The sequence below is a fragment of the Oryx dammah genome, unplaced genomic scaffold (genome assembly GCF_014754425.2).
Source record: "Oryx dammah isolate SB20612 unplaced genomic scaffold, SCBI_Odam_1.1 HiC_scaffold_14, whole genome shotgun sequence".
Lineage (NCBI taxonomy): Eukaryota > Metazoa > Chordata > Mammalia > Artiodactyla > Bovidae > Oryx > Oryx dammah.
In genome coordinates this window covers 10,018,719-10,045,393 of record NW_024070198.1, presented here as the reverse complement: position 1 = coordinate 10,045,393, position 26,675 = coordinate 10,018,719, and the positions used below count along the sequence as shown (strand labels likewise).

The 26,675-nt window shown below is 40.1% G+C and overlaps 2 protein-coding genes across 2 annotated transcripts in view; one reads left to right on the top strand and one right to left on the bottom strand.

Moving 5' to 3' along the window:
• Nucleotides 1-1,543, top strand: part of ANKRD22 (ankyrin repeat domain 22) — a 26,844-nt gene extending 25,301 nt beyond the window's left edge. The window contains exon 6 of the mRNA XM_040254714.1: nucleotides 126-1,543. Coding sequence (XP_040110648.1) covers nucleotides 126-203 — 78 coding nt within the window. The 3' untranslated portion in view covers nucleotides 204-1,543. The remainder of the gene's footprint in view (nucleotides 1-125) is intronic.
• LOC120873789 (lipase member M) overlaps nucleotides 1-26,675 on the bottom strand; it is a 27,234-nt gene extending 559 nt beyond the window's left edge. Inside the window, exons 1-9 of the mRNA XM_040254702.1 lie at nucleotides 26,378-26,675; nucleotides 18,297-18,414; nucleotides 13,013-13,211; nucleotides 11,901-12,010; nucleotides 10,455-10,591; nucleotides 10,183-10,329; nucleotides 7,245-7,316; nucleotides 5,721-5,792; nucleotides 2,859-3,115 (exon numbers count right to left, since the gene is read on the bottom strand). Of these exons, the coding sequence (XP_040110636.1) occupies nucleotides 2,859-3,115; nucleotides 5,721-5,792; nucleotides 7,245-7,316; nucleotides 10,183-10,329; nucleotides 10,455-10,591; nucleotides 11,901-12,010; nucleotides 13,013-13,211; nucleotides 18,297-18,414; nucleotides 26,378-26,524 (1,259 nt within the window). The 5' untranslated portion in view covers nucleotides 26,525-26,675. The remainder of the gene's footprint in view (nucleotides 1-2,858; nucleotides 3,116-5,720; nucleotides 5,793-7,244; nucleotides 7,317-10,182; nucleotides 10,330-10,454; nucleotides 10,592-11,900; nucleotides 12,011-13,012; nucleotides 13,212-18,296; nucleotides 18,415-26,377) is intronic.

The window sequence follows — 26,675 nt, the reverse complement described above, 5'->3', positions numbered from 1 at the left end:
TAGAATCCAGTGGCATTCAAAGCCCTTGCCAAGCCTGTGAGTCAGTCACACTAAACTGTTTACTAGATCCTTTGCATTGCCGTTTGACCTTCTTGGCGATAACTACAGTTTCTTTTTCTTCTCAGCATGGTGAGACTTCCCTGGATATTGCACAGAGATTAAAATTTTCCCAGATTGAATTAATGCTAAGGAAAGCATCATAATCTTTGCAATCTCATATGAAGAAGTTAGGCCTGGATTGTGTCTCAATCTTGGACTATGGGCCTGCAAACCACTCACTCTGGAGACCCCCGTGGTACGGGGATAAGGTTGGTTGCCATGGGTAACATTTTTGAAGAGCTTTGTATTTCTAATGTCTTTTGCTCAGTGGAGTTCATTGTCGTCACGATCGTTTTCAGGGAGACACTAAAGATGTTGGACTCTCCACATCAGTCAAAAAAAGTTGATGTTTCAAAGTCAGTCTCTCCTGAAGGAAAGGATCAGTATTCTTTCTTTTCAGTTGCACTGCTCTTATAAAGAGGATGTCCTGTCCATATCCTGCCCCAAGAGACAAACTGTTCCTCTGAGGCTCCTTTGAGTAATAAGATGAAGACTCAAGCATATATATTTGTACAGAATGGTATATGTATGTGTGTAGGTTTAGAGATTTATATGTAAATATTCCAACTTCAACAAAATCATGTATCAGTTGTCAACCACAGATATTGGCAAATGCTTCAAGTCAGCTTTTCTTTTCCCTTACAAAGAGCCAGTGTACCAGCACATCTCGAGATGTTTTGCTATCAGTTTACAAATTAGAGCCATCTTGATTTCAGACATGATTATGTGACTATCAAGTTGTTTGTTCAAAAATATTTTTATGATTCTCTTGTGAATGCAGGGCAGTTACTAACCTTGTCAGTGTAATTTTTATTGATAAAATAAAAATATTGTAAATTATTTGAATAAAAGAATTCTTTACAAGAAAGAACTATGTGATGAGGTGGCGTCTGGATTGAACTTCTAGAAGAGAGATAGTGAACACTGAAGTATCTGTCTCAAGTTCTTTGTCAGTGAGACAGAACAGAAATAAGCACATTTAAAAATAATTGAATTTTGCAAAGCAAGACTACATCTTGATTATTTTTATCCATGGACTACACAGTGTGTAGTAACAAGTGCAGTCTAAGAATGAAAGGTTTACCATCTCCAAACAGAACAAAGGTCTAACAAAAAATAAAATCCAGGAAAATTTATTGAACTCTGCACAGTACCTTAAACACATACTTTTGGAGGGAAGTAGTTGTGTGTAGATATAGATTCTGAAGCCCTTAAATGTCTCTTACTACATTATCTAAGATCCATTCACATTGAACTGAGTTATAAGGTGACTTTGAAGATTTAAAAACAAAACAGTGAAACTTCCAACAAATTGCCAGTATGCCTTCGGTTTGGTGTCAGAGTTCTGCAAAATCACCATATCATGTAATTCATAACTGTTGTCTTTGAAACTGTGTGAAAATTGAACAATTTTCTAAAGAAATAAATCCAGATTTATAAACGAGTTACTTTGCCAACAAAGGTCCATCTAGTCAAGGCTATGGCTTTTTCCAGTATTCATGTATGGGTGTTAAGAGTTGGCTTATAAAGAAAGCTGAGCGCCGAAGAATTGATGCTTTTGAACTGTGGTGTTGGAGAAAACTCTTGAGAGTCCCTTGAACTGCAAGGAGTTCCAACCAGTCCATCCTAAAGGAAATCAGTCCTAAATATTCATTGGAAGGACTGATGTTGAAGCTGAAACTCCAATACTTTGGCCACCTGATGTGAAGAACTGACTCACTTGAAAAGACTCTGATGCTGGGAAAGATTGAGGGCAGAAGGAGAAGGGGACAACAGAGGATGAGATGGTTGGATGCATCACTGACTCAACGGATATGAGTTTGAGTGAACTCCGGGAATTGGCAATGGACAGGGAGGCCTGTTGTGCTGCAGTCCATGCAGTCGCAAAGAGTCGGACACGGCTGAGCAACTGAACTTAACTGAACTGAACTGGGTATGATTGTCTAATAACAGTACCTCTGTTAAGATCAAAACATAATGTTGTATTATGTTCATTATATTTTTAAAACTTTCTTCCTGGTATTTAACTTTTGAAGGCAGAAAACTGGGCTGGACATTTGTAGCTAGTAGGTCTCCTAGCAACAACCTGTAAATTATCAAAGAAGCTTGAGCTAGAATCTAGGTACTGAAATACACATGCATGCTTTATTGGAAAAACTCATAAATATCCTAGAAGATAGTCTTCTTTGAGTCTCAGCTATGAATCTTGGCCTTTTCATCTATACTGTACATTGATTTTTCTTTTTTGGTTAAAGCAACTTGGCTTCCTGAGGTAGTGTTATGTCTCTGTAGCAATAAGGTAAAAACATCTAGCTTATTTTTTCAAATTCAGCAACCATCTGGAGATTCAAGACCTCTGACTCCAGTTCATCACTTTACTTTATTGCTCCAAAAATATGGCTCATAGACATGAACAAAAGCTTTAGGGAAGTTTATTTGAATGATGTATAGAATGACTAGATAATTTCTAGCTGTCAGCTAAAACCTACCTTTCAAGATGGCAGAATACACAATAGTACATGAAAACTGTGTTTACCCAATGAGTAGTTCAATTAACTGAAAAAATTAAATGTCAGTTTTAGCCTCAAATGCAAAAAAAACTGAAGGAATGAATACAGTCTTAACCCTAATCTCTGCCCTCCCTTTTACTAAGATGGTGGATTTCCAATGCTGAAAATCTTTAATATCTTTCATTGTTGGCCCTATCATTCATAAGGTTTTCCCAAGACTAGTTAGTAAGAGATGCTTCACAAGCTTACCCTGATAGTTCCCCAGGAAAGGCAACTTCTTCCTGTTTCATCAGATGTATGATTTCATTGTACATACGGTGAGGAGCATCCAGACCCCAGATGAAATCCACGTGAGCCCATTCAGGAATGTTCTTGTGGTAGATGAGGCTGGTCACCTCGGAGAGCAGTGTTCCCACGTCATCCGGATTTGAAAGCCAGTCCTGACCTCCAGTCCACATTGCTGTAGGGACAGTCATGTCTCTAACTCTGTACCTTACAGGAGTTGGCTAGAGGAAAGAAATCATTTTTAACTGTACAACATTTGGACTTCCAAACTCATAATCTACTTTTCTAATAAACACAGTAAATGTGCTCTGTGTTGTGATGAAAGGTGCATGGGCACTGGAGCCAATCAAAACTGCATCAAGAGTTTCCACTCCAACTCCTGCTTAACCTCATTTAACCTCGGCTTCTTCATCGGCAAAACATGGATGATGCCTGGAACAATTTACCAAGTTAAATGAGAAAACATCTCAATTGCCTAGCCCCTTTGGCACTGCATGTTCAATTATTTCCCTTCCTATTATTAAATATTTAATATATAAATTTATATATATATAAATATAATATTTAATATATAAATATATAAAAGATAATACTCCTGTTTTTTTCAAAGATAATTTCACAACATTTCATGAGGTCAGATTGAAGAGATTCTACAGAGAAAGGCAAGAGGATGGAACCTACCTAGAAGGACTTGGCTGTTCACAGGGGTTTTCTGTCCTGTGTCTCCAGAAACATGGGGAAGCCAATGGCGCTGAACCTTAGGGAGTTTGAACCCAGAAGTGGTGAGAATTAGATCCCTGCTCTAGTCGCCCATCACCCAGAGAAAGGATATCTAGGATTCCTAGTTCTTGAGATCTTCTCTTATTCAAACAGAACTACCAGATCAGTTTGGCTGGCTGAGAGCCCTTGATGTTAATAAACAACGAGAACTCTGAACAGAAATGTCCACGCCCACTTCTCAGAAAATCCACCCTGGGACCCAGGACTCCAATCCTGGGAGTCTTTATTTCTCTTTGTGGCTTTTAAGAATTTGAAGGTACAGCATCTGATACTGTGAGTTACAATAAGACATATGTGTATGGTCTTCATCCACATTTGAGGTCAGATACACTTTTAAAGAGTAACCAGATGTGAAAGGTTGTAATAGTCTATGGAACCTATAATATGTTTTTCTCATCTAACAGGTAAAAAGATTGAACTGAATATCAGGACTGGCTCTAAGGCTGTGTGCTTCTATGATATCTTTTTGTGTAATAATACCTTTTGGTATGTGCGTTTTTCTTTCCATGACATTTTCTGTCACCTATTTGGCATGCTTCACTTTCTAACTCATGACCTTAAATATTGATTAATTAAATCTACCTTGGAACTGGTATGCTTTCTCTAAAGATATATTTTAGGAAACAAGAAGGATCTAAAAATATATAGCTGATATTCGTGATTGAGAGTTTGCTCTTCAGTGGCCCTGCAGTGGCCTCTCCAGTTTCCTAGACTTTTATATCTAGACTGTAACAGAAAAGTGGATGCTAAGTATGATGTGAGACTCTCAAGAGATTCACCTGTGTGTGTATTCTGCTCCCTCCAGCTTTGTGTTTGCATGGTCAATATCTGTTTACATTCATATATGAGCTAACCAATAAACTTCAGTGAAGATTCTATGCTCAGAAAAGTTTGATGCCCATTACTTTTACTGTAAATTTTCATCCATAGCATTGACCACACACACATTTTCTTGGGTAATATTTTTTCATATTTTTCACTTGCAGATTACAGATTCATTAAAAGTGTAACCAGGGAGAATTCTTAAAAGTTACTTCATCCAATAATTTTCATTTTAAAGAGAAACAGACTGAGGCCTGAAGAATCAAAGAAGTCTAGCCATCATTACACAACATTGTAGGGTAGAGGCCCAACTAATGCAGTAATTCTCACTTGTTATTAATACTCCTTTTACTGTACCATGAACCAACCTCACTCCTGCCATCATCATTTTTTTTCTGTTGCCATTGTTGTTTTTAAATCTTGAAAGATCTTTCTAGCAGCCACCAGACTACACCCTTCCCTTCACTGTCTACCCAGTCTTGCTCCTGAGGCCCTGTCCCTTGCTCACAGAGGCAGCATCACCAGAAAAGTTCTCCTAAGCATTATAACAATTTTCTTTTAACTTCTAAAAGTCTCTTGTCAAAGCTTCAAACTTTCTCATTCCTAAATGAAGTTGAACCAGAACTAATTACTTTCTACTTGAATTCTTTTTTAAGAATTTATTTTATGCCATCCACAGAGTTGACTGACAATGTCATGTTAATTTCTGCTGTACAGCAAAATGATTCAGATATATATTCTTTTTCATTTTCTTTTCAATTATATTCACCAGATATTGAATAGAGTCCTCTGTGCTATACAGCAGGACACTGTTGTTTACCTATCCCATATATAATAATTTGCATTTGCTAATCCCAAACTTCAGGTCAATCCCTCTCCTAACCCCAACGCCCTGGCAACCACAAGTCTGTTGTTCTCTTTGTCTGTAGGTCTGTTTTGTAGATAAGTCCATTCGTGTCATATTTTAGATGCCACATATAAGTGATAACATATGGTATTTTTCTTTCTTTTTCTGACATGCTTCACTTAGTGTGATAATCTCTGGGTCTATCCATATTGCTGCAAATGGCATTATTTCATTTTTTTTTTTATGGCTGAGTAGTATTCTATTCCACTTGATTTCTTGTACCTTATTTCCATTTCTAGAATAAACTGCCAGGATAACTTTTCTCTCATGCATTTCAAAAGGATATGTTTTCAGCAGATGGTATTCGATTTTCTTACCTGATTTCCTTTTTCCAGATTTTTGGTCTCACTGCCCCAGTCAAATGCCCGGAGTTCCCCAGAATTCATTACCTAAAAGGAAACAAAAATTTAGATGGCATTCAAATGTGTTAAGGGCTAAAGATGGGAGGAAGGGTGAAAACTGCTGCCAAATCTGCAGTTATGAGGGAAGCAGAGAACAAAGCCTGAAGCTGCTTTCCATTCAACTTCAGGATAATCTTCAGGAGACTGTAAAGACAAGAATAAGGTCCTTCAGGAAGAAAAATGGGCTATAGAACTTGACCACCATATTATACAACCCCAGGAAGTGTATTCCCATCATAGTCTATGTAGGTGGATATCCTGCACAAACCTACAGTGGGAGAGTACCCCGTACAGCTGTGCAATGTAGTCACTCTGGAAGAAGATGACCAACACTTAATCCAGTTTAGAAGTCTTTGATTTTGATGATAAAAATGCCTAGCCCCACTCTTCTCTTTCTCTCTTGCTTTCACACACATCAACTAAAATATAACAATGACCTTTGAAGAACAATTTGACTAGGTTCTAAATTAGAAAAATGGACAGTACCAATATTTATGATTTATTAATGTCATCATCACTATTACAACTTTTTGTTGAGTTAAAAGTCTCTCATTCATGTCAATGTATGGCAAAACCAATACAGAATTGTAAAGTAAAATAAAAAAAGAAAAAAAAGAAAAAAAAACAAAGTATTATTTTTCGTATATATGTATATACATTAGTCGCTCAGTCATGTCTGACTCTTTTGCAGCCCCATGGACTTTAGAGTCCACCAGGCTCCTCTTCCATGGAATTCTCCAGGCAAGGATACTGGAGTGGGTGGCATTCCCTTCTCCGGGGGTATTTTTAATAGGTGAGAATCTAAGGTTGGTGAGGTTCTAACTCTCTGTCCTATGTGCATTTTTATTCCTACAGCCAATTGGGGTCACTCTATAGTATCATCTCTAATGAGCAATATCAGTTTTGTTGCTTCTTCACATGTGAAAGAATAATTAACAGTCACGTTGTTCCTTGAATCAATGCAGAACAAACTCACCACACTGTGCCTAGAGATAGTTCCTGTGACTGTTAATCAGGACATTCCTTCCTCGGCTACAGGTGAAATCTGCAGCGCAAAGGACTTCCCTGGAAACCTCTTTGGGGAATTAGACCTGCGTTTGCATTTTTTTTTTTTTTCTACTTGACCATGCCGTCCTGCTGGAAAAGCCTATCTCCAGTCTCATCTTTGAGGTGGCTAGGGACTGAGAAGGTCTCACCTGGACCATCTGAATTCACATTTTCAGAAGTCTACTAAAGATGTCCTAGGGCCAATCCTTTCCTCCCATATCTTGAAAAGTTTCAATGTTCTAGATCAAACTCACAGTTGAAATAGTGTTGACAGAATCACGTGTCATCTTGGAATAAAGGTGAAACAACTCCTGGGCTGTCCGAAGAGCGTTGACTTTTCCAGACAAGTTGCACAAACACCTTAAACAAAGACTACAAATTCAGCATCCTTACCTGGCTCCAGTGCAGGATATTTTGCACAGATGTTCCTGAAGGAGTATGAGCAACATAGACATTTGCTCGGCTCTGTAACAAAGTATGAGTAGTTTGTGGGAGATGAATGGAAAAACTCACAAGATTTGCACCTTGTTAAGATCAAATCTTCAGGGTGTCAAACTCAGAAATGGGAACATCATTAAAGTCTCAGCATTTATCCATGAAATAGAAAACTACACATGCAGATAATTAAAAAATGCCCCTAAACCTATCCCAAGCACCTAAATTTTTCATCTGAGAAAAGCCTCTCATTAGACATCTGACTTTATCTTTTAAAAAGCTTTCCTAAAGTAATTAAGGATAAAGATGCAAAAACTGAGATTGCATTCAAATCTCACTTTTGCTGTTTAATTTTCAGGAGAAATTGAGAGCATAGCTTAATCCACTAAATGTCAGGTTATTAATCTGCAAAGTGGGAATATTGATAATACCTGTCTCATAGGGTTGTTATAGGGAATAATAGCCTGGCATACAATAAAATACTTATCAAATGATAGCTGTTCATCATATTTTTGATTAAAAAAAGGCGAAATAATCTTCAGGAATTAAAAACATGCTCCTCCAGCTGTTGACAGATAGCCCTCTGCTGTCTGGTGTCCTTGGGGAACTGTCCCCTCTGCAGAGAGCTGCACTGCCCATCTCCCCATGACTGGTGCTGTCTGCATTAAATGATTATTTGATGTGGGGTTTATAAAGACCCAGCCCTCTCATGCTAACTTGGGACAATTCTGAAGGATCATCCCATCTTTACAGATCCCTAGAGGGTCAGCTGCCGGGGTTCAGCCCTGGTGGATCCAGGGTAATTCGAAGCGGGGACAGAGTGGCGAGGAAAAACTTACTTATTTAGAAATATAAAAAGAGATTATGAAGAAATAGTATAGTAGAAAATTAGTAGAGAAAAGATGCTGAATAACTTGGTTTACGTGGAGAACTAATAAAACCTCAGGACAAGAGGTTTGCACCATCTACGTTAGGCCACCAGTGTCCGTTTGAATAGCGGAAGGTGCCCTGCCTTGGGCTCCCTTTCTCATGGGTCTTAGAAGCTGGGGCAAGTAAGTAGCCATGGTGCGCCTCCACACCCCAGATGGGAATTCAGCCTGAAAACAGTGTAAGAAAAGAAGACACGGGGGAAACCAGTCTTTCCAGTGACTGGCCCATCCTCTATTGTCTGGAAAGGCCTTATATACTTTTGATTTTACATAGAGATCAATGGATAATACAAAATTATGCAGCATCAGCAGCCCTGACTCTTTTTGAGACCAGGGTTTCTCTCTGCATACCTAGCTGTATACACAAGTCTTAGGTGATTTACATCATCTTCTGGCCAGAAGGCCAATTAACATTTTACAGCCCTTTTCTGATAAGGGTTTGTCAACCAGAAGGCTTATTTGTCTTGAAAGTGTTGTTCTTCCCAAAGTCTGGTGCCACTGTCAGAAAGCACTAAATAAAGTTACATTCTTACATAGTAAGGGCACAACAATTTATAACAAGGAAAAGGAGTACAGTGATTTATAACAAAGAGAAAAGTAATTAACTCAAAAGTCTAGTGTTGCTAACATCAAAACTACTATATTCCTTTTTCTATATCCCAGTTACATTGATTAATATCCTTCAGGGTGCCTAAAAGATAAAGAATATGGAGGCCTGGCTGTAGTCATTGAGTCAACAGTGAAACCCATCACCAATATAATTCTTAGCTCTTTAAAAAAGGCTCTGTATCTTTAAGATGCTTTAAGCTTCATGCCTCTCGCGGTTGGGGGGCTGTAAGCAATCACAAGTTGTAAAAGTCCAGCAGACCAGTCAGGTAAGTTAGAAAGCTATCAAAGGGGTTTAAGCCGAGACATTCTTTTTATATGCAGGAGACTGTTAACTGGAACCCTAAGTTAATTCCTTTTAGCGGCAGAAGAGTGGAAAGCACAGTACAATAAAATCAGGCTGACTCTGGTTTTTGGGGTAGATGTTCAGGAAAACCCAGGGGGAACCCCTGAAGCCAGATCACGCCTTTGCATATGTCTGGCTTCCTTCCTCATGACCTTTGCCACGGGTGGGATTCCTCATGTTGGCTCCCGGCAGTCAACTGAGGTTCCCACTAAGGCTACATCTCAGCTGGACTTTTTTGATCTACCAAGTCCTGTTGCCGTCCCTTTCCTATGTGTTATCCCAAGGCCAGAGCCTGAATCGTTCTGCACACGAATCTCCACCTCACAGTATGCTTCCTGGGGAACCACTGGCATACTTGCCAGATGGTAGCTATGCCTTGTGTGTGCTAAGTTGCTTCAGTTGTGTCTGACTCTTTGCAATTCTATGGGCCATAAACTGCCAGGCTTCTCTGTTTATGGGATTCTCCAGGCAGGAATACTGGAGTGGGTTGCCATGCCCTCCTCCAGGGGATCTTCCCAACCCAGGGACCAAACCTGTGTCTCTTACATCTCCTGCACTGGCAGGCAATTTCTTTACCCCTAACACCACCTGGGAAGCCCTGGGAAGCTATCTTAGCCAAACTGAATCTCCCAGACAGCCTATCACAGGACTTAAACTACAAACCGGAAAAGTCTGAGTAAAAAGAAGACGTGGATGGTGCACAGCAGTTTTCCCTTTTGACTTATGGGTTCTAATCACATATTTTTGCAGATGTTAATTCACTATAGTAAGGCTGCTTTCAGACCTCTTCAATCTTGAATCTATGGAGTTAATGTGTCGTCATGCTGTTATGTTAAACTTGACTCAGCCCATGCTGAAGTATTTTTTTGCATCGTATTCTGATTTGAAGAAAACTGAGTTTCTAGGAGCATCACTTCGCTAAATCTTTCCTGGCATTAGCTCACCCTCAAGGAGGGAGACTAATAATTGTTTGCTTTGTTCTGGGACACTGAGAATTGACTAGGCTGCCACTTACCATGTTCATATTCTTTGCATTAAATCCTCCCAGGAGTAAGATGATGTTGCTACAAATTTGATCCATAATCACCTGGCCGCAAAGGTAAATAACAAACTGTCTAAGAAATCGGGTCTGGTAGAGAAATTCTCTTTTGCCAAACAATCCCTGTAAAAACATGAAATAGTCATTATAGTAAAAAAGAAGTGTCTCTAATGTAAACGTGTATTTCCTAGCCAATGGGCTGGAAAACTCTTGTGCATAGGCAAGGAATTTTCTGAGGAGTCACATACCTTGATCATCATATCTGGCAGCAGCAAAAATTTGGTCCCAGGGCTTTTTGCATATTTAATAGTAGCTATGGGTGCTAAAGCAAAATACATTTTTATTCTCTGAGCCAGCTCTGGCATGGTGGAAAATGCAATAAAGCCTGCAAAAAAGAAATATGTCAACATGGATATTGAATATCCTAGAGTGAATAAAATGCTTATTTTACTTCTATCAAGATGTTTCAGTAATTGTTTTGCTGTTTAGTAGCTAAGTAATTATGTGTGCTAATGGACACGACTGAGAGACTGAACTGAACTGAACTGAACTGAACTGAATTATGTGTTCTAACTCTCTTGAGAAATTATAAGCTCCTTGACAGGCAGAAACAACAGCAGCAACCACATCTCTGAGCTTCCTCTGACGTATAGGATACTTGCTGCCCATTACTAGGTTCTCAGTGAATTATTAAATTATTGAATCCAATAATATAGATTTTGAGAAAATGTGTATATTGAGAGGTAACTATATGTTAGACACTTTGCAAGAGACTTTCATGGATCTTACTTAATTCTCAGATGCTTGTGAGATATTTTTCATACATCTTTATAGTGAGAAACATTGAGGATGAGAGATATTTTCTTGTTTATTGATAAAAAGCATGTTCTCTAACATAATGGGTATTGAGATAACAGAGTTTTGCTAGTTTTCTTGGATCTCCAGCTTTTCTGGAGCCCAAATTGGAACACAGTAGCTCAGGTGGGAAAAAATCCACCTGCAATGCAGGAGACCCTGGTTCGATTCCTGGGTTGGGAAAATCTGCTGGAGAAGGGATAAGCTGCCCACTCCAGTATTCTTGGGCTTCCCTGGTGGCTCAGCTGCTAAAGAATCTGCCTGCAATGTGGGAGACCTGGGTTCAGTCCCTGGGTTGGGAGGATCTCCTAGAGAAGGGAACAGCTACCCACTCCAATATTCTGGCCCGGAGAATTCCATGGACTGTATAGTCCACGGGGTTGCAAAGAGTCAGACTCGACTGAGCGACTTTCACACACACTAGTAGAAACGTTCAGTGAACTGGATTCCAGTTCTTATTTCTGCCCATAGACTAGGTATGGGATATTGGTAAAGTCAGTCTGTGCCTCAGTTTCCATACTTATAAAATAGAGACTAATACCCCAGATTGCAAAGGGACAATCTTTCTAGAGCCTTCGGGAGGAAAATACTATTGTAGACAGCCAGAGCATGGCCATTATATTTGAAATACTATGTGTCTATTTCAAAAGTGCCTGCATACTCTCTGTCTAAGCTGATATTTGCATGTTGTGGGGCAGGAGGGTGGGCAGGGAGAAATCAGAATCTCATGGCCCTGAAGAAGCCAGATCTGAGAGAAGTATGTGATGCCTGGCCTGGCTGTGCTCATATACGCTCACATTTCTCCTGAATATACAAACCTGATATTTTTTGGAACCTACCTATGGTGGTGCCCTGTGAATAGCCGACATAATAAATCTTTTCTTGGCCCGTTTTCTGCAAAATAAAGTTTATGACTGCAGGAAGGTCAAACCTAGCCATCTCATCATAGCTACAAGGGGAAAAGACAAAGTTATATGAAAAATTATAACCAGAAACAAACAAAAGAAGTCCCCCAGGGTTTACAAACACCCTTGAGTTGTCAGTCCCATCCATCAGCTTGTTACTGTGCTCCTCACAACAGGATGGACTTGTTTCAAACCCATGATGCATGGGTACCTCTGGGATCATGGGGTGTTAGCAAATTGCTGTTTTTGCTGCTGCTGCTGCTGCTGCTAAGCTTCGCTAGATATTATCAAAGAGAAATAATGATCTTAATCAACATTTAGTGAGCACAAGCTCCACCTCCTGGTGGAGATGTCCTTGTTATTCGACTAGCAGAATAGCATAGGGCCAACCAGATTGTTCTTTTTGGCCATGCCAGGCGACCTGCAGGATCTTAGTTCCCCACCAGGGATTAAACCCATACTGCCTGCAGTGGAAGCATGAAGTCTGAACGATTGGACTGCCAGAGAATTCCTTTGCAGATTCTTTATATGAAATGTATTAAAGATGCTGCAGGGTCCCTTCTCCGGTGAAATGGATAAACAGCAAGTTGAATATCAATAGATCATTCAAATAAAAACATTAAAAAAACTTTTGTAAGAGTGTGAGAGATATAGTAACCAAGTTGATGGCCCCTAAGTCTTATTCATTTCCCGTATATCTTTAACATTGCCTGTCCTCATCTTCTTCTGGGGGTGGGAGTCATCACTTAGGGAAGACTCAGTCCCAGGATATCCATCTACAAGGAAATGGACCTACATTTCTCCCATTCCGGTCTCCATCACCTAACCATCATTCTTATCCCACTGGCCATACCAACCTTCTACTTGGGGAACTCAATTTACTGCCCCTAGAGAATCACTAGTCAACTATGACCATTGGGGGGCATAGTGTTGTGATGTTGATGGGTCAACCAAAGCAAATTATCTTAATACCAGGAGTTCTAATTCTTTACTCAGTTCTCCCAAAGATATCCTTGCTCACCTCCACTCTCAAGATTTACGTATACCTGAAAGCCCAGAACTCATCTTGGTCTATGGAGAGGGTCTTGTGCTTCCGAGACCAAGTGTTTCCTCTGCTGTTTCCCAGCCACACGTCAAAACCAGCATCTGCCAGAATGAAGCCCAGGCTGTTGTTGGGCAGGTTGGAAATCCAGTTGCTAGCATCTCCCAACAGGCCATGCTGCAGTAACACCACAGGTCTGGGACCTACAGAAAAGTGAATTTCAACAGCGTGTAATGTTCTGCACCTTCCTTATCCCTTAATGTGTTTGAAGGTTTAAAGTTAGACAGACCTGTGTTCAAACCTCGATTCAGCTGCTTGCTAACTTGATTACCTTGGCCAGTTACTTAACCTTTCTGCCTTGATTTCCTCATGAAGAAAATAGTATTTTTGTTATGAGTAAGTAAAATAGTGCACAAGAAGAAGATGGCAGAATGTCTGGCACAGAGAAAGAATCAATAGTGTTTGCCTTCTATTGTTGCTTTTGTGTAGTTCCCATTATCATTAGACTTGTCTGGGGTCAAAGGATATTGGAAGTGCCCCAGGGAGAACGTCCAGTATAATGATTACTTTAATTATATATAATTATAACTATCATATATAAATAAGAAAATAATGTCATTATATATTAACAAGCTATATTATAAAATTATACATAAATATATGTGCATATTAATATCATAATATCAATAATGTATACTATGGGCTGTAAAGAATCAGACATGACTTAGTGACTGAGCAATAAAATTAATATACAATTTAAAATTAGGATTATAAAGTATACTATTAACATATACACATATATAAATATATTCAAATATATTTAATATATATTTACTATATTAATAATACATAAACATACACTTGTATAATTATAAATATTATGATATTTATACACACACACACATATATGTGTATACACAGACACACCATACATTTAATGGCTTAATTATTATAGCTCTTTCATATCAAGAGGACTGGCAAGCCAACTTGAAGGAATTTCAACTGTTAAACATGTGAAAGTTTTAACATCAAAATAAATAATGGTGATATAAATTACATGCCACTGAATAAATTAAAAATGTATGAGTTAACATTGACACCAACAAAAAAATAAACAAGTAATTATGGGAGAAAAAAACTCTTAGTTACAGCATGTGTGTGAAAGTGTCATTCATTTGTGTCTCTCTGGACTGTAGCCTGCCAGGCTCATCTGTTCATGGAATACTCCAGGCAAGAATACTGGAGTGGGTTGCCATTCCTTTCTCCAGGGATCTTCCTGACCCAGGGGTCGAACCCAGGTCTGCATTGCAGGCAGATTCTTTACTGTGTGAGTCACCAGGGAATATGAAAACTTGGATGGTGTTATAAATTCATCCATGGATGCTAAAACTAGTGGGTAAAAGTTTGAAGAGATATAGGATATTTACATGTCTTGAAAATATCTCCTCACAAATTATTTATGAATTCCAGAGTGAAGAATATGAACTTTATGGTAGAAAAACAGCAGACACCACCTTAGCAAAGTGATCATTGCTAAATATTGCCAAAATGGAAATGCCCAACTTCTTAAAAGATAGTAGCTCCTGTCATTAAGTAAACTGAGCTCTTATCAGCGAACTGAGTCCATACTCAGTCCATACTCAGAGGCTCCATATAAGACAAAGGCCTTTCTATAGCAAACTCATTCAGCATCTGGGCAATCTTCATGAATGCCATTTGCCTCATTTTATCCTTCTGGAGAGAGAACTCGAGGGCTGCTACTGCAAGGTCAGGATAAAGGACTCAGAATTATTTTAGGTTTTCCTTTATGTCTGGTCCTTGAGTTCATCCTCTTAACCCTGAAGGAGATGACCTTAACTTGAGGTGATCAAATCAAGGAGAATCAGTGCTCCTCTTTGGAACCCTAAGGACATTTCCCATAACTGGGGCCAGCTTGGTCCTCCTTAGCAGTACGCTTTGTACTTATGGTTCACCTAGTGAATGAATTGGCTTAGAAATGATTTATTTCATTTCAAATATCCCCTTGAGTCATGGGCTTTCATTTAAATTATAGCTAGCAGGTGAGTGTGTAAGGGCTGCTTAAAGATCTATCGTTTCTGAAGATGGCCCAGCCTATTTTACCTCTTGATGTAAATATTTGAAGCTAACAATGATTATTTGAGAAAACAAAATTTAAAAAAGGCTTTTGTCACAAACTTTAGACATCTTTCAGTTGTTTCAGTATGGATTTTATCGGCCCTCTTTTTGAAGAGATGGTGAGAAATCCTTTTCCATCATTGCTGGGAGATTTCTTCCTTGAAGAAGCCAATGGGAGCTGCAGGAACAACATCAGCCACTAGAGGGGAGTATCCTGCACCCGATAGCTCAGTTGGTAAGGAATCCTGCAACGCGGGAGACGTGGATTCGATCTCTGGGGAGGGAAGATCCTCTGGGGATGGAAACGGCCGCCCACCCCAGTATTCTGGCCTGGAGAATTCCATGGACTGTGTAGTCCACGGAGTCGCAAAGAGTCGGACATGACTGAGTGACTTTCACTTTCACCTTGAACTCCAATTGCCTGGGCAATGAGGGAACAGTCTAAATAAACAGTATTTAAGAAAACAAACTCCATCCATGAACAGATGCTGCAGGTAACCCCTTAAGCTTATGAAAGGCGGCAGTCTCCTGATTGCTTGGAAGAACTGTGGCTTGCTTTCCCTCTAGGATTCGGGGGGGCTTAGTGAAAAAGTTCTTTCTATCTCCAGGCTATTCATTTATTTATAAAATATTCATTCATTCATTCCACATATATTTGGCACCTGCCATGTGCTTGGCACTATTTTAGGCACTGGTTATACCCTTGAACAAAACTGATAAAGTTTGTTGCTGAGTTTACACCCTGGTTGGGAGAGACAGTTAATAAACAAACGAGAAAATATCTATCATATCAATGGTGTTAAGGGCTATAAGGAAAAGTAATCAGGATAAAGGGCCAGATCTCCATAGTTGGCAAGGGTTTGTTATTTTGACCAGACTGGTTAGGAAGGACATGGCAGAAGAGCTGAAAGAGAGGCCAGAGCAAACTGCATGGGTCTCTCATGGAGCTGCGGTCCAGAGAGAGAACTGTAAGTTCAAAAGCACTGACGTAAGGGCCTGCTGGACATATATAAAGCACAGCTATTTAGCTGGCATGAAAAAACGCTGCGCATACCCGCCAACAGTGCAAAAGAGTTCCCTTTTCTCCACACCCTCTCCAGTAGAAAACCATAATTTAAAAAGACACGTGTACCCCAAAGTTCATTGAAGTACTATTTACAATAGCCAGGATGGGGAGGCAACCTAAATGTCCATCAAGAGAGGAATGGATAGAGATGGCGTGGTATATATACACAATAGAATATTAGTCATAAAAAGAAACAAAATTGGGTCATTTGTTGAGATGTGGATGGACCTAGAGTCTGTCATGCAGAGTGAAGTAAGTCAGAGAAAATCAAATATCATATATCAATGTACATATGTGGGCTTCCCTTGTGGCTCAGCTGGTAAAGAGTCTGCAATATGGGAGACCTGGGTTCAATCTCTTGGAAAGATCCCCTGGAGAAGGGAAAGGCTACCCACTCCAGTATTCTGGCCTGGAGAATTCCATGGACTGTATATTCCATGGGGGTCACAAAGAGTCAGACAGGACTGAGAGACTTTCACTTCGCAATGCATATATGTGGGATCTAGAAAAATGGTACAGATATATCTATTTGCAGGTCAGGAATAGAGACACAGACCTAGAGAATTGATATGTGGACATAGGGGAGGGGGAAGGAGAGGGTGGGCTGAATTTTGAGAGTAGGCTTGATATATATACACGGTGCTGTGTGCTGTGCTTAGCTGCTCAGTTGTGTTCGACTGTGTGTGACCCCGTGGACTTAGCTCGCCAGGCTCCCACCATGTGTAAAACAGATAGCTTGTGGGAACCTGCTTTATAGTACAGGGGGCTCAGCTTCGTGCTCCTTGATGACCCAGGAGAGGTGGGATTGGGGTAGGGAGGAAGGGAAGTCCAAGAGGGTGGGGATGTATGTATGTATACATCAAGCTGATTCACTTCCTTGTACAGCAGAAAGTAACAACATTATAAAATAATTATACTCCAAAGAAAAAAATAAAATAAAATGAAAATATATTATTTGAAAAAGCTGTACAAATGTAAATTAGAGTAAAATAGAACCCTGAAGCTTCTTTATACCAAAGCCAAATAGCATTCATTCAGCATTTTCTGGTCCTAGTTAAGAGAGGAATCTTAATTTGAGTGCAGGTTTTGCAACATACTAGCAAGTACTAGCAGAGATTCTCGCAGTAATTTAACCTCTGTGAGTGGCAGTTTCTTCAGATTATTATGAAAGCTAAATGGCATTAATGTAAATGAATTTAGCATTGTACCTGGTATATGAAAGAAGACAGTAAGAAATTACATTATCTGTACTCATGCTCTAGCCTTTTAAATGGAATAGAGCCAAATGTAGCTGAAGGATGGGTATACTTTAATTAGTAATGAAGGTGAATTTCTTAAAAGCCAACAGTGGCTGAAAATCATTATTAAAAAAAAGGGATTGTAAGAGCAATGGAAACATGTACCAAAACCTTAAAATATACATATAGTGCTCAGTTCTTTAAAAGACTAGTGAAAAGCTAAGCAACATATGAAATATTTACAGGATACTTATAAGACTATCTGGATGGGGAATATATGTGTGAGGGTGGATATCAGGTGGAGTTTATATTCTTTGTGAGCAAGGTTTGCAGTGATCTATTTAAGAGATCATCAGGGGATATTCTAGAATATCTATATAGGAGGGATTGGGGAGAATGAATTAATTACTAGAAGGGATAAAAAATAAGCTTTTCTTGAAGGTTTTTTTTGAAAAGCAAATGCTGTGTTTAGAGACTTCCCTAGTGGTCAGTGGTTAAGAAGTCCCCTTCCAAGGCAGGGGATGTGGATTCAATCCCTGGTCAGGAAACTAAGATCCCACATGCTGAGGGGCAACTAAACCTGTGTGCTGTAAGTAGAGAAAACCTGTGTGCTCAGCACAGCAAAAAACAACAACAACAACAACAACCATACCTCACTGTTTATTTGAGATAATTGGGAGTCGGACAGTGGTGATGTGAATTAAGAAGGAGCTGAAGCCACCTTTTGGCTGGAATAATGGGCCCAGTCTGTACCAAAAATCCATGTTACTTTCTACATACTCAAATCACAAGGAATTCTTGACTGTAGGGAAGACTGTGATGTTGGGATAATATAGGGGAAATCATACCTGTCTTATTAAGTTGCACGAGGCCTTGAGGAATCCTGTTAACAGAAAGGATATATCCATCTTCTGTTAAGACTTCATACTCCTCACAAGGATAACCTTTATGTTGGATGATTTCACTCTACAGAAAAAGCAAAAAAAATTTTTTTTTAGTTCAGTTCTATATGGTTATGTTCTCAATGATTATAAAGTAAAAAGTAGATTTCTTGAGCATGGAAGAAATAGACAAGAAATTCCTTGCTTCTCACTAGCTAATTAGGTTATTTATTTATTTTTAAAGTAAACTCTCTCCAGTTCTCATTTTCTTTATCTTTAATGTGGAGATCTCTAGTCTTTCCCATTCTGTTGTTTTCCTCTATTTCTTTGCATTGATCGCTGAGGAAGGCTTTCTTATTTCTTCTTGCTATTCTTTGGAACTCAGCATTCAGATGCGTATATCTTTACTTTTCTCCTTTGCGTTTCACTTTTCTTCTTTTCACAGCTATTTGTAATGCCTCCCCAGACAGCCATTTTGCTTTTTTGCATTTCTTTTCCATGGGGATGGTCTTGATCCCTGTCTCCTGTACAATGTCATGAACCTCATTCCATAGTTCATCAGGCACTCTATCTATCAGATCTAGGCCCTTAAATCCATTTCTCACTTCTACTGTATAATCATAAGGGATTTGATTTAGGTCATACCTGAATGGTCAAGTGGTTTTCCCTACTTTCTTCAATTTGAGTCTGAATTTGGTAATAAGGAGTTCATGATCTGGGCCACAGTCAGCTCCTGGTCTTGTTTTTGTTGACTGTATAGAGCTTCTCCATCTTTAGCTGCAAAGAATATAATCAATCTGATTTTGGTGTTGACCATCTGGTGATGTCCATGTGTGGAGTCTTCTCTTGTGTTGTTGGAAGAGGGTGTTTGCTATGACCAGTGCATTTTCTGGCAAAACTCCATTAGTCTTTGCCCTGCTTCATTCTGTATTCCAAGGACAAATTTGCCTGTTACTCCAGGTGTTTCTTGACTTCCTACTTTTGCATTCCAGTCCCCTGTAATGAAAAGGACATCTTTTTTGGGTGTTAGTTCTAAAAGGTCTTGTAGATCTTCATAGAACCGTTCAACTTCAGCTTCTTCAGCGTTACTGGTTGGGGCATTGCCGGGAGCCAGCATGGGAGATCCCACCCATGACAAGGTCATGCGGAGAGACCTGATGGGCAAGGCGAGTCAGGTCTCAAGGTGTCCTCTGCCTGAGCATATACCCTCTGTTTACTGTCTGCTATACTATACTCTTCTGATATGACAGGGGGCTATCCCCGACCACCTTTCTCTGGAAAAAGTTAACTTAGAGCTCCAACTGGTCTCCTGCATATGAAAGGAATGTTTCAGCTCAAATCCCTCTGATGGCTCTCTAACTTGCCTGACAGTTGGAGACTTTTACAACTTGTGATTGTTTACAGCCCCCAACCGTGAGAGGCACGAAGCTTAAGCCATCTTAAAGATATAGAGCCTTTTAGAGCTAAGAATTAGTTTGGTGAAGGGTTTCTTTGTTGAGTTAATGTTTACTGCCTGGCCTCCATATTCTCTATCTTTTAGGCACCTGGAGGATATTAATCAATGTAATTGGGATATAGAAAAAGGAATATAGTAGTTTTGATGTTAACAACACTAGACTTTTGAGCTAATGTACTTTCTCTTTGTTATAAATCACTGTACTCCTCTTTCTTTCTTATAAATTGTTGTGTCCTTGCTATGTAAGAAGGTAACTTTATTTAGTGCTTTCTGAGAGTGGCACCAGACTTTGGGAAGAACAACACTATTAAGGCAAATAATTTCTCTGGTTGACAGACTCTTATCAGAGAAGGGCTGTAAAATGTTAATTGTCCTTCTGGCCAGAAGATGATGTAAATCACCCAAGACTTGTGTATACAGCTAGGTATGCAGAGAGAAAGCCTGGTCTTGATAAGAGTCAGGGCTGCTGATGCTGCATAATTTTGTATTATCCATTGATCTCTATGTACAACCAAAAGTATAAAAAGCTTTCCTGGACAATAAAGGATGGGCAAGTCACTGGAAAGACTGGTTTCCCCGTGTTGAATCTCTCTCTGTCTCTCTTTCTCCCTCTCCCTCACTCTCCTTTTCAGGCTGAATTCCCATCTGGGGCGTGGAGTCTCTCCGAGTCTACTTGCCCTGGCTTCTAAGACCCATGCGAGAGGGAGCCCAAGGTGGGGCACCCTCCGCTATTCAAATGGGCGCCGGTGGCCTAACATAGACGGTGCAAATTCCTTGTCTTGGAACTTTGTTTTCCACATAAACCAAGTTATTCAGCCTCTTTTCTCCACTAATTTTCCCACTATACTATTTTTTCTAATCTCTCTTTATATTTCTAAATAAGTAAGTTTTTCCTTGCCACGCCATCCCCCCTTCGAATTACCCTGGATCCACCAGGGCTGGACCCCAGCAGGGCATAGACTTGGACTACCATGATATTGAATGGTTTGCCTTGGAGACGAACAGAGATCATTCTGTCGTTTTTGAGATTGCATCCAAGTACTGCATTTTGGACTCTTCTATTGACCATGATGGCTACTCCATTTCTTCTGAGGGATTCTTGCCCACAGTAGTAGATATAATGGTCATCTGAGTTAAATTCACCCTTTCCAGTCCATTTTAGTTCACTGATTCCTAGAATGTTGATATTCACTCTTGCCACCTCTTGTTTGACCACTTCCAACTTGCCTTGATTCATGGACCTGACATTCCAGGTTCCTATGCAATATTGCTCTTTACCACATCTGACCTTGCTTCTATCACCAGTCACATCCACAGCTGGGTATTGTTTTTGCTTTGGCTCCATCCCTTCATTCTTTCTGGAGTTACTTTTCCACCGATCTCCAGTAGCATATTGGGCACCTACCAACCTGGGGAGTTCCTCTTTCAGTATCCTATCATTTTGCCTTTTCATACTATTCATGGGGTTCTCAAGGCAAGAATACTAAAGTGGTCTGCCATTCCCTTCTCCAGTGGACCACATTCTGTCTGACCTCTCCACCATGACCATCCCGTCTTGGGTGGCCCCACGGGCATGGCTTAGTTTCATTGAGTTAGACAAGGCTGTGGTCCTAGTATGATTAGATTGACTAGTTTTCTGTGAGTATGGTTTCAGTGTGTCTGCCATCTGATGCCCTCTTGCAACACCTACCGTCTTACCTACCATCTTGTATGGTATGGACCTAACAGAAGCAGAAGATATTAAGAAGAGGTGGGAAGAATACACAGAAGAACTGTACAAAAAAGATCTTTATGACCCATATAATCATGATGGTGTGATCACTCACCTAGCGCCAGACATCCTGATGTGAAGTCAAGTGGGCCTTAGAAAGCATCACTACAAATAAAGCTAGTGGAGGTGATGGAATTCCTAATGAGCTATTTCAAATCCTGGAAGATGATGCTGTGAAAGTGCTGCACTCAATATGCCAACAAATTTGGAAAACTCAGCAGTGGCCACAGGACTGGAAAAGGTCAGTTTTCATTCCAATCTCAAAGAAAGGCATTGCCAAAGAATGCTCAAACTACCGCACAATTGCACTCATTTCACACGCTAGTAAAGTACTGCTGAAAAAATCTCCAAGCCAGGCTTTAGCAATACGCAAACTGTGAACTTCCAGATGTTCAAGCTGGTTTTAGAAATGGCAGAGGAACCAGAGACCAAATTGCCAACATCCGCTGGATCATGGAAAAAGCAAGAGAGTTCCAGAAAAACATCTCTTTCTGCTTTATTGACTATGCCAGAGCCTTTGACTGTGTGGATCACAATCAACTGTGGAAAATTCTGAAAGAAATGGGAATACCAGACCACCTGACCTGCCTCTTGAGAAATTTGTATGCAGGTCAGGAAGCAACAGTTAGAAGTGGACATGGAACAACAGACTGGTTCCAAATAGGAAAAGGAGTATGTCAAGGCTGTATATTGTCACCCTATTTAACTTATATGAAGAGTACGTCATGAGAAATGCTGGGCTGGAAGAAGCATAAACTTAAATCAAGATTGCCAGGAGAAATATCAATAACCTCAGATATACAGATGACACCACCCATATGGCAGAAAGTGAACAGAAACTAAAAAGCCTCTTGATGAAAGTGAAAGAGGAGAGTAAAAATGTTGGCTTAAAGCTCAACATTCAGAAAACGAAGATCAGGGCATCAGGTCCCATCACTTCATGGCAAATAGATAGGGAAACAGTGGAAACGGTGTCAGACTTTATTTTTTTGGACTCCAAAATCACTGCAGATGGTGATTGCAGCCATGAAATTAAAAGACGCTTACTCCTTGGAAGGAAAGTTATGACCAACCTAGATAGCATATTCAAAAGCAGAGACATTACTTTGCCAACAAAGGTCCGTCTAGTTAAGGCTATGGTTTTTCCTGTGGTCATGTATGGATGTGAGAGGTGGACTGTGAAGAAAGCTGAGCGCCGGAGAATCGATGCTTTTGAACTGTGGTGTTGGAGAAGACTCTTGAGAGTCCCTTGGACTGCAAGGAGATCCAACCAGTCCTTTCTGAAGGAGATCAGCCCTGGGATTCTTTGGAAGGACTGATGCTAAAGCTGAAACTCCAATACTTTGGCCACCTCATGCAAAGAGTTGACTCATTAGAAAAGACTCTGATGCTGGGAGGGATTGGGGACAGGAGGAGAAGGGGACGACGGAGGATGAGATGGCTGGATGGCATCACGGACTCGATGGACATGAGTCTGAGTGAACTCTGGGAGTTGGTGATGGACAGGGAGGCCTGGCATGCTGCAATTCATGGAGTCGCAAAGAGTGGGACACGACTGAGCAACTAAACTGAACTGAATGTGGAGATTGAACTAGAAGGATAGTTTTCAAATTGTAGCCCTGAGCCAAGAGCATATCATCACTTGGACAATTGGTAGAAACACAAAATTATCAGTTTCCAGTCAAACCTATTGAATTGGAAACTCTGAGGATAGGGTCCAGCAATTTGGGTCTTAGCAAGTCTCTTAGGAAATTCTGATGCACTCTAACATTTGAGAATCACTGGACAAGAACACTTATTCCAAAACTTGAGCATATGACAGAAACATTCGGGGCACTTAAATATTCCTGACTCACTTCAGGTTAGGAAACAGGTAATTCCAATGTATTTGTAGAATATAAACCTGCCAAATCTCCTAAGTATCCTCAGTTTCTGCCCATTGTCATTACTTAGAGAAGGAGGGAATTATTCCTATTAGCTGCTGGTTTTAAAGGAACAGGAGAGGAGAAAGCCAGGTGCAAAGTGGCCAGTGTAGTATATGGGATAAAAGGGCATAGTAGTTAAGAGAAAGGCTGTGGGGTCCCAACGCTTGAGTTTTTAAATCCTGACTCTTGCATTAATACATAAACTATGTGATCTTAGGAAATTTAGTTAACCTGTCCCTATTGCTCAGTTTATTTGTTCATAAATTAGGTACACCAATAGTTTATTCCGGCTTCCCAGGTGCCTCAGTGATAAAGAATCTGCCTGCAGTTCAGGAGATGCTGGAGATACAAATTTGATCCCTGAGTCAGGAAGATATCCCTTAGTGGAGGAAATGGAAATCCACTCCATTTTCTTGCTGGGACAATCCCATGGACAGAGGAGCCTGGAAGGCTACAGCCTGTAGGATCTCTATGACAAATGAGCACCCACACATGCACGTGCAATAGTTTGCATTCTGTGGGATTACTGCAAAGAATGTAAAAAGATAATTCACATATGACACCAACAAGATTGACTGATACATAGCAGGGACTTAACGAGCATTAGCTACTACTGTAATTAAAAATCACTCCTACCCCTTCAAGTAACTCCTATTCATCTTTCAGAATTCAGGTTAAGAAATCTTTCTTCAGAAAAATGTTCTTAATTTCTCTATTTTACATTTTCTTTTTTGATTTCAGTGCTCTTGTGGTTAATAATTGAGTGTCTGTCTTCTCTGCTGGATTGTTAACTCCATGAACTCAAGGCTTTGATATGCTTAGATCTTTCTAACTTTGGTGCTTAGCCAGTATTGAGGCCTAACAGGTGCTCAATTAACACTAGCTGGAAGAATACTTGAGTGAGGCAAGTTGTATACCAAAATATAGGATAAATTATATCCTTATGAATTAGTGTGTGTATATGCTCAGACACTTAGTCATGTCCCATTATTTACAACCCTATGAACTGTAGCCTGCCAGGCTCCTCTGTCCACGACATTTTCCAAGCAAGAACACTGGAGTGGGTAGCCATTTCCTTCTCCAGAGGATCTTTCCGATACAGGAATTGAACCTGTGTTATAGTGTCTTCTGCACTGACAGGCATATTGTTTACCACTGAGCCAGATATTTAGGAGACATCCTTCTGGCCCTTAGAAGTTCCCAGCCAGATTCTTCTGGGTTGCTGAGTGAAGAGAATCTCTTTAGTTGTAGATATAGCCAATCTCCCTGGGCCTCACCCACTGAGTGTGCCCAGCACCTACACAACACTTGGGCTTCAGGAGCCCTAAGACTAAAATCCATTAAATTGGACTCTGCATGGAGAATTGTACATGGAGAGGCAAAGTAAGATAGAAAATTCTTATGATCTCTCATATAAATTAAGTGAAGTAGAATAGAAGTGCTGCAGAGTACTAATTTATATGGCTTTCCCGCTGGCTCAGTGGTAAAGAATCCATCTGCAATGTATGAAACGAGAGTTTGATCCCTAGGTGGGGAAGATCCCCTGGAGAAGGAACTGGCAACCCATTCCCAGTATTTACATGTGTGTAGATTCAGAATATTTAAATAGCCTATTTAGAGTTTTAGAATTCATTCAAGGAAGTTTCTGTAAAAAGCATCTTAAATCTGTATAAAGGTATGTTAAGTCTATGATAAAGCTATGGAGCATGAACATTACAGAGAATCACCTTATTCAGCTGGAGGCAGCCTCTTCTTCCCTGGGAGGATTTGTTGCAGAGTGGTTACAATTATGAGTTGTGTGTTCAGGCAGGCCTAGATTTGAATTCTAGTTCTACCACCTACCAGGGATGTGGCCTGATTTGAGTTGCTTAACTTCATTCATCTCAGTTCTTTGATTTGGTCATATCTATACCATACGACAATGAAGATAAAATAATATCTTTTCAGCTTTCATCACAATGTCTGCTGTGGGAGAAGGCGATGGCACCCCACTCCAGCACTCTTGCCTGGAAAATCCCATGGACAGAGGAGCCTGGTAGGCTGCAGTCCATGGGGTTGCTAAGAGTCGGACACAACTGAGCGACTTCACTTTCAATTCTCACTTGCATGCATTGGAGAAGGAAATGGCAACCCACTCCAGTGTTCTTGCCTGGAGACTCCCAGGGATGGGGGAGCCTGGTGGGCTACCATCTATGGGGTCGCACAGAGTCAGACGCGACTGAAGCGACTTAGCAGCAGCAGCTGTGGGATAAGTATTACTATATCATAAATGTTATTAAAATTCAGCTAAGAATGTGAGCAGAAGCCAAAAAAACATTCTGTGAGATGCCTAGAGAGGTCACATCATTCATCAGTTTTACTGACAGGAAGGCCTCTATCATTCATAAGGGTCCTTTTATTGCCAGTCAACAGATTTACCAGTTCAGACTAGGATTAAATAGATTAGAATGTCACAAAATGTTACTAAAAAGGGCTGTCCTGAGAGTAAGAAAGGAGGTCTAACATCTTTCTAATATTGGAAAAAGTAGAAGAGGAATACAATTAGCACAGATGATATGGAAATAATCATAGCTCTGAGCTTGACCCGAGACACTGCAATGATTTAACTGTTCACAGGATGAAGCTAAGAATTTAAGAAAAAGCTAAATTGTGTTTGAAGCTCAAAGGGATTATTATTTGCCTGAATTTACTGAAACTGTTCGAGGTGAGCCCATATCCACTCACACCCAGCTTAGTGTTTTCTTTTCAGGACAATATGTTAATTTAAAACTATGCTCAACTTGCAAAAATCACCACCACATATAAATATGATATATAATGCAGATAATACACAGTTGTAAGCAACAAGCATGTAAGGTACTTCCTTTCCCCCCAGACATGGAAAATCCCAACTTACAATATTCATGAATGCTTCTGGGTCCACAGTGATAGTCGGCATAGGTCCTGAATTCACATTTCTCTGGAACAAATGCGCCACCAGGATCAGAAGCCACATCTCGTTTCTGTATGAAACAATCCATTCTCTTGACAAGATTTTTGGCATGGTTCAACACCTGCATTTATCTCTTCCTGGTAATATAACAACTGATTGTGAAGTCAGAAGAACCTCTAGGTTTAAAAACTCTTTCACATGTTTGCCAGCTATAATTTCTTCTCCAAATTCCAAAGCATATTAAATAAGCTTGGTTGATAGT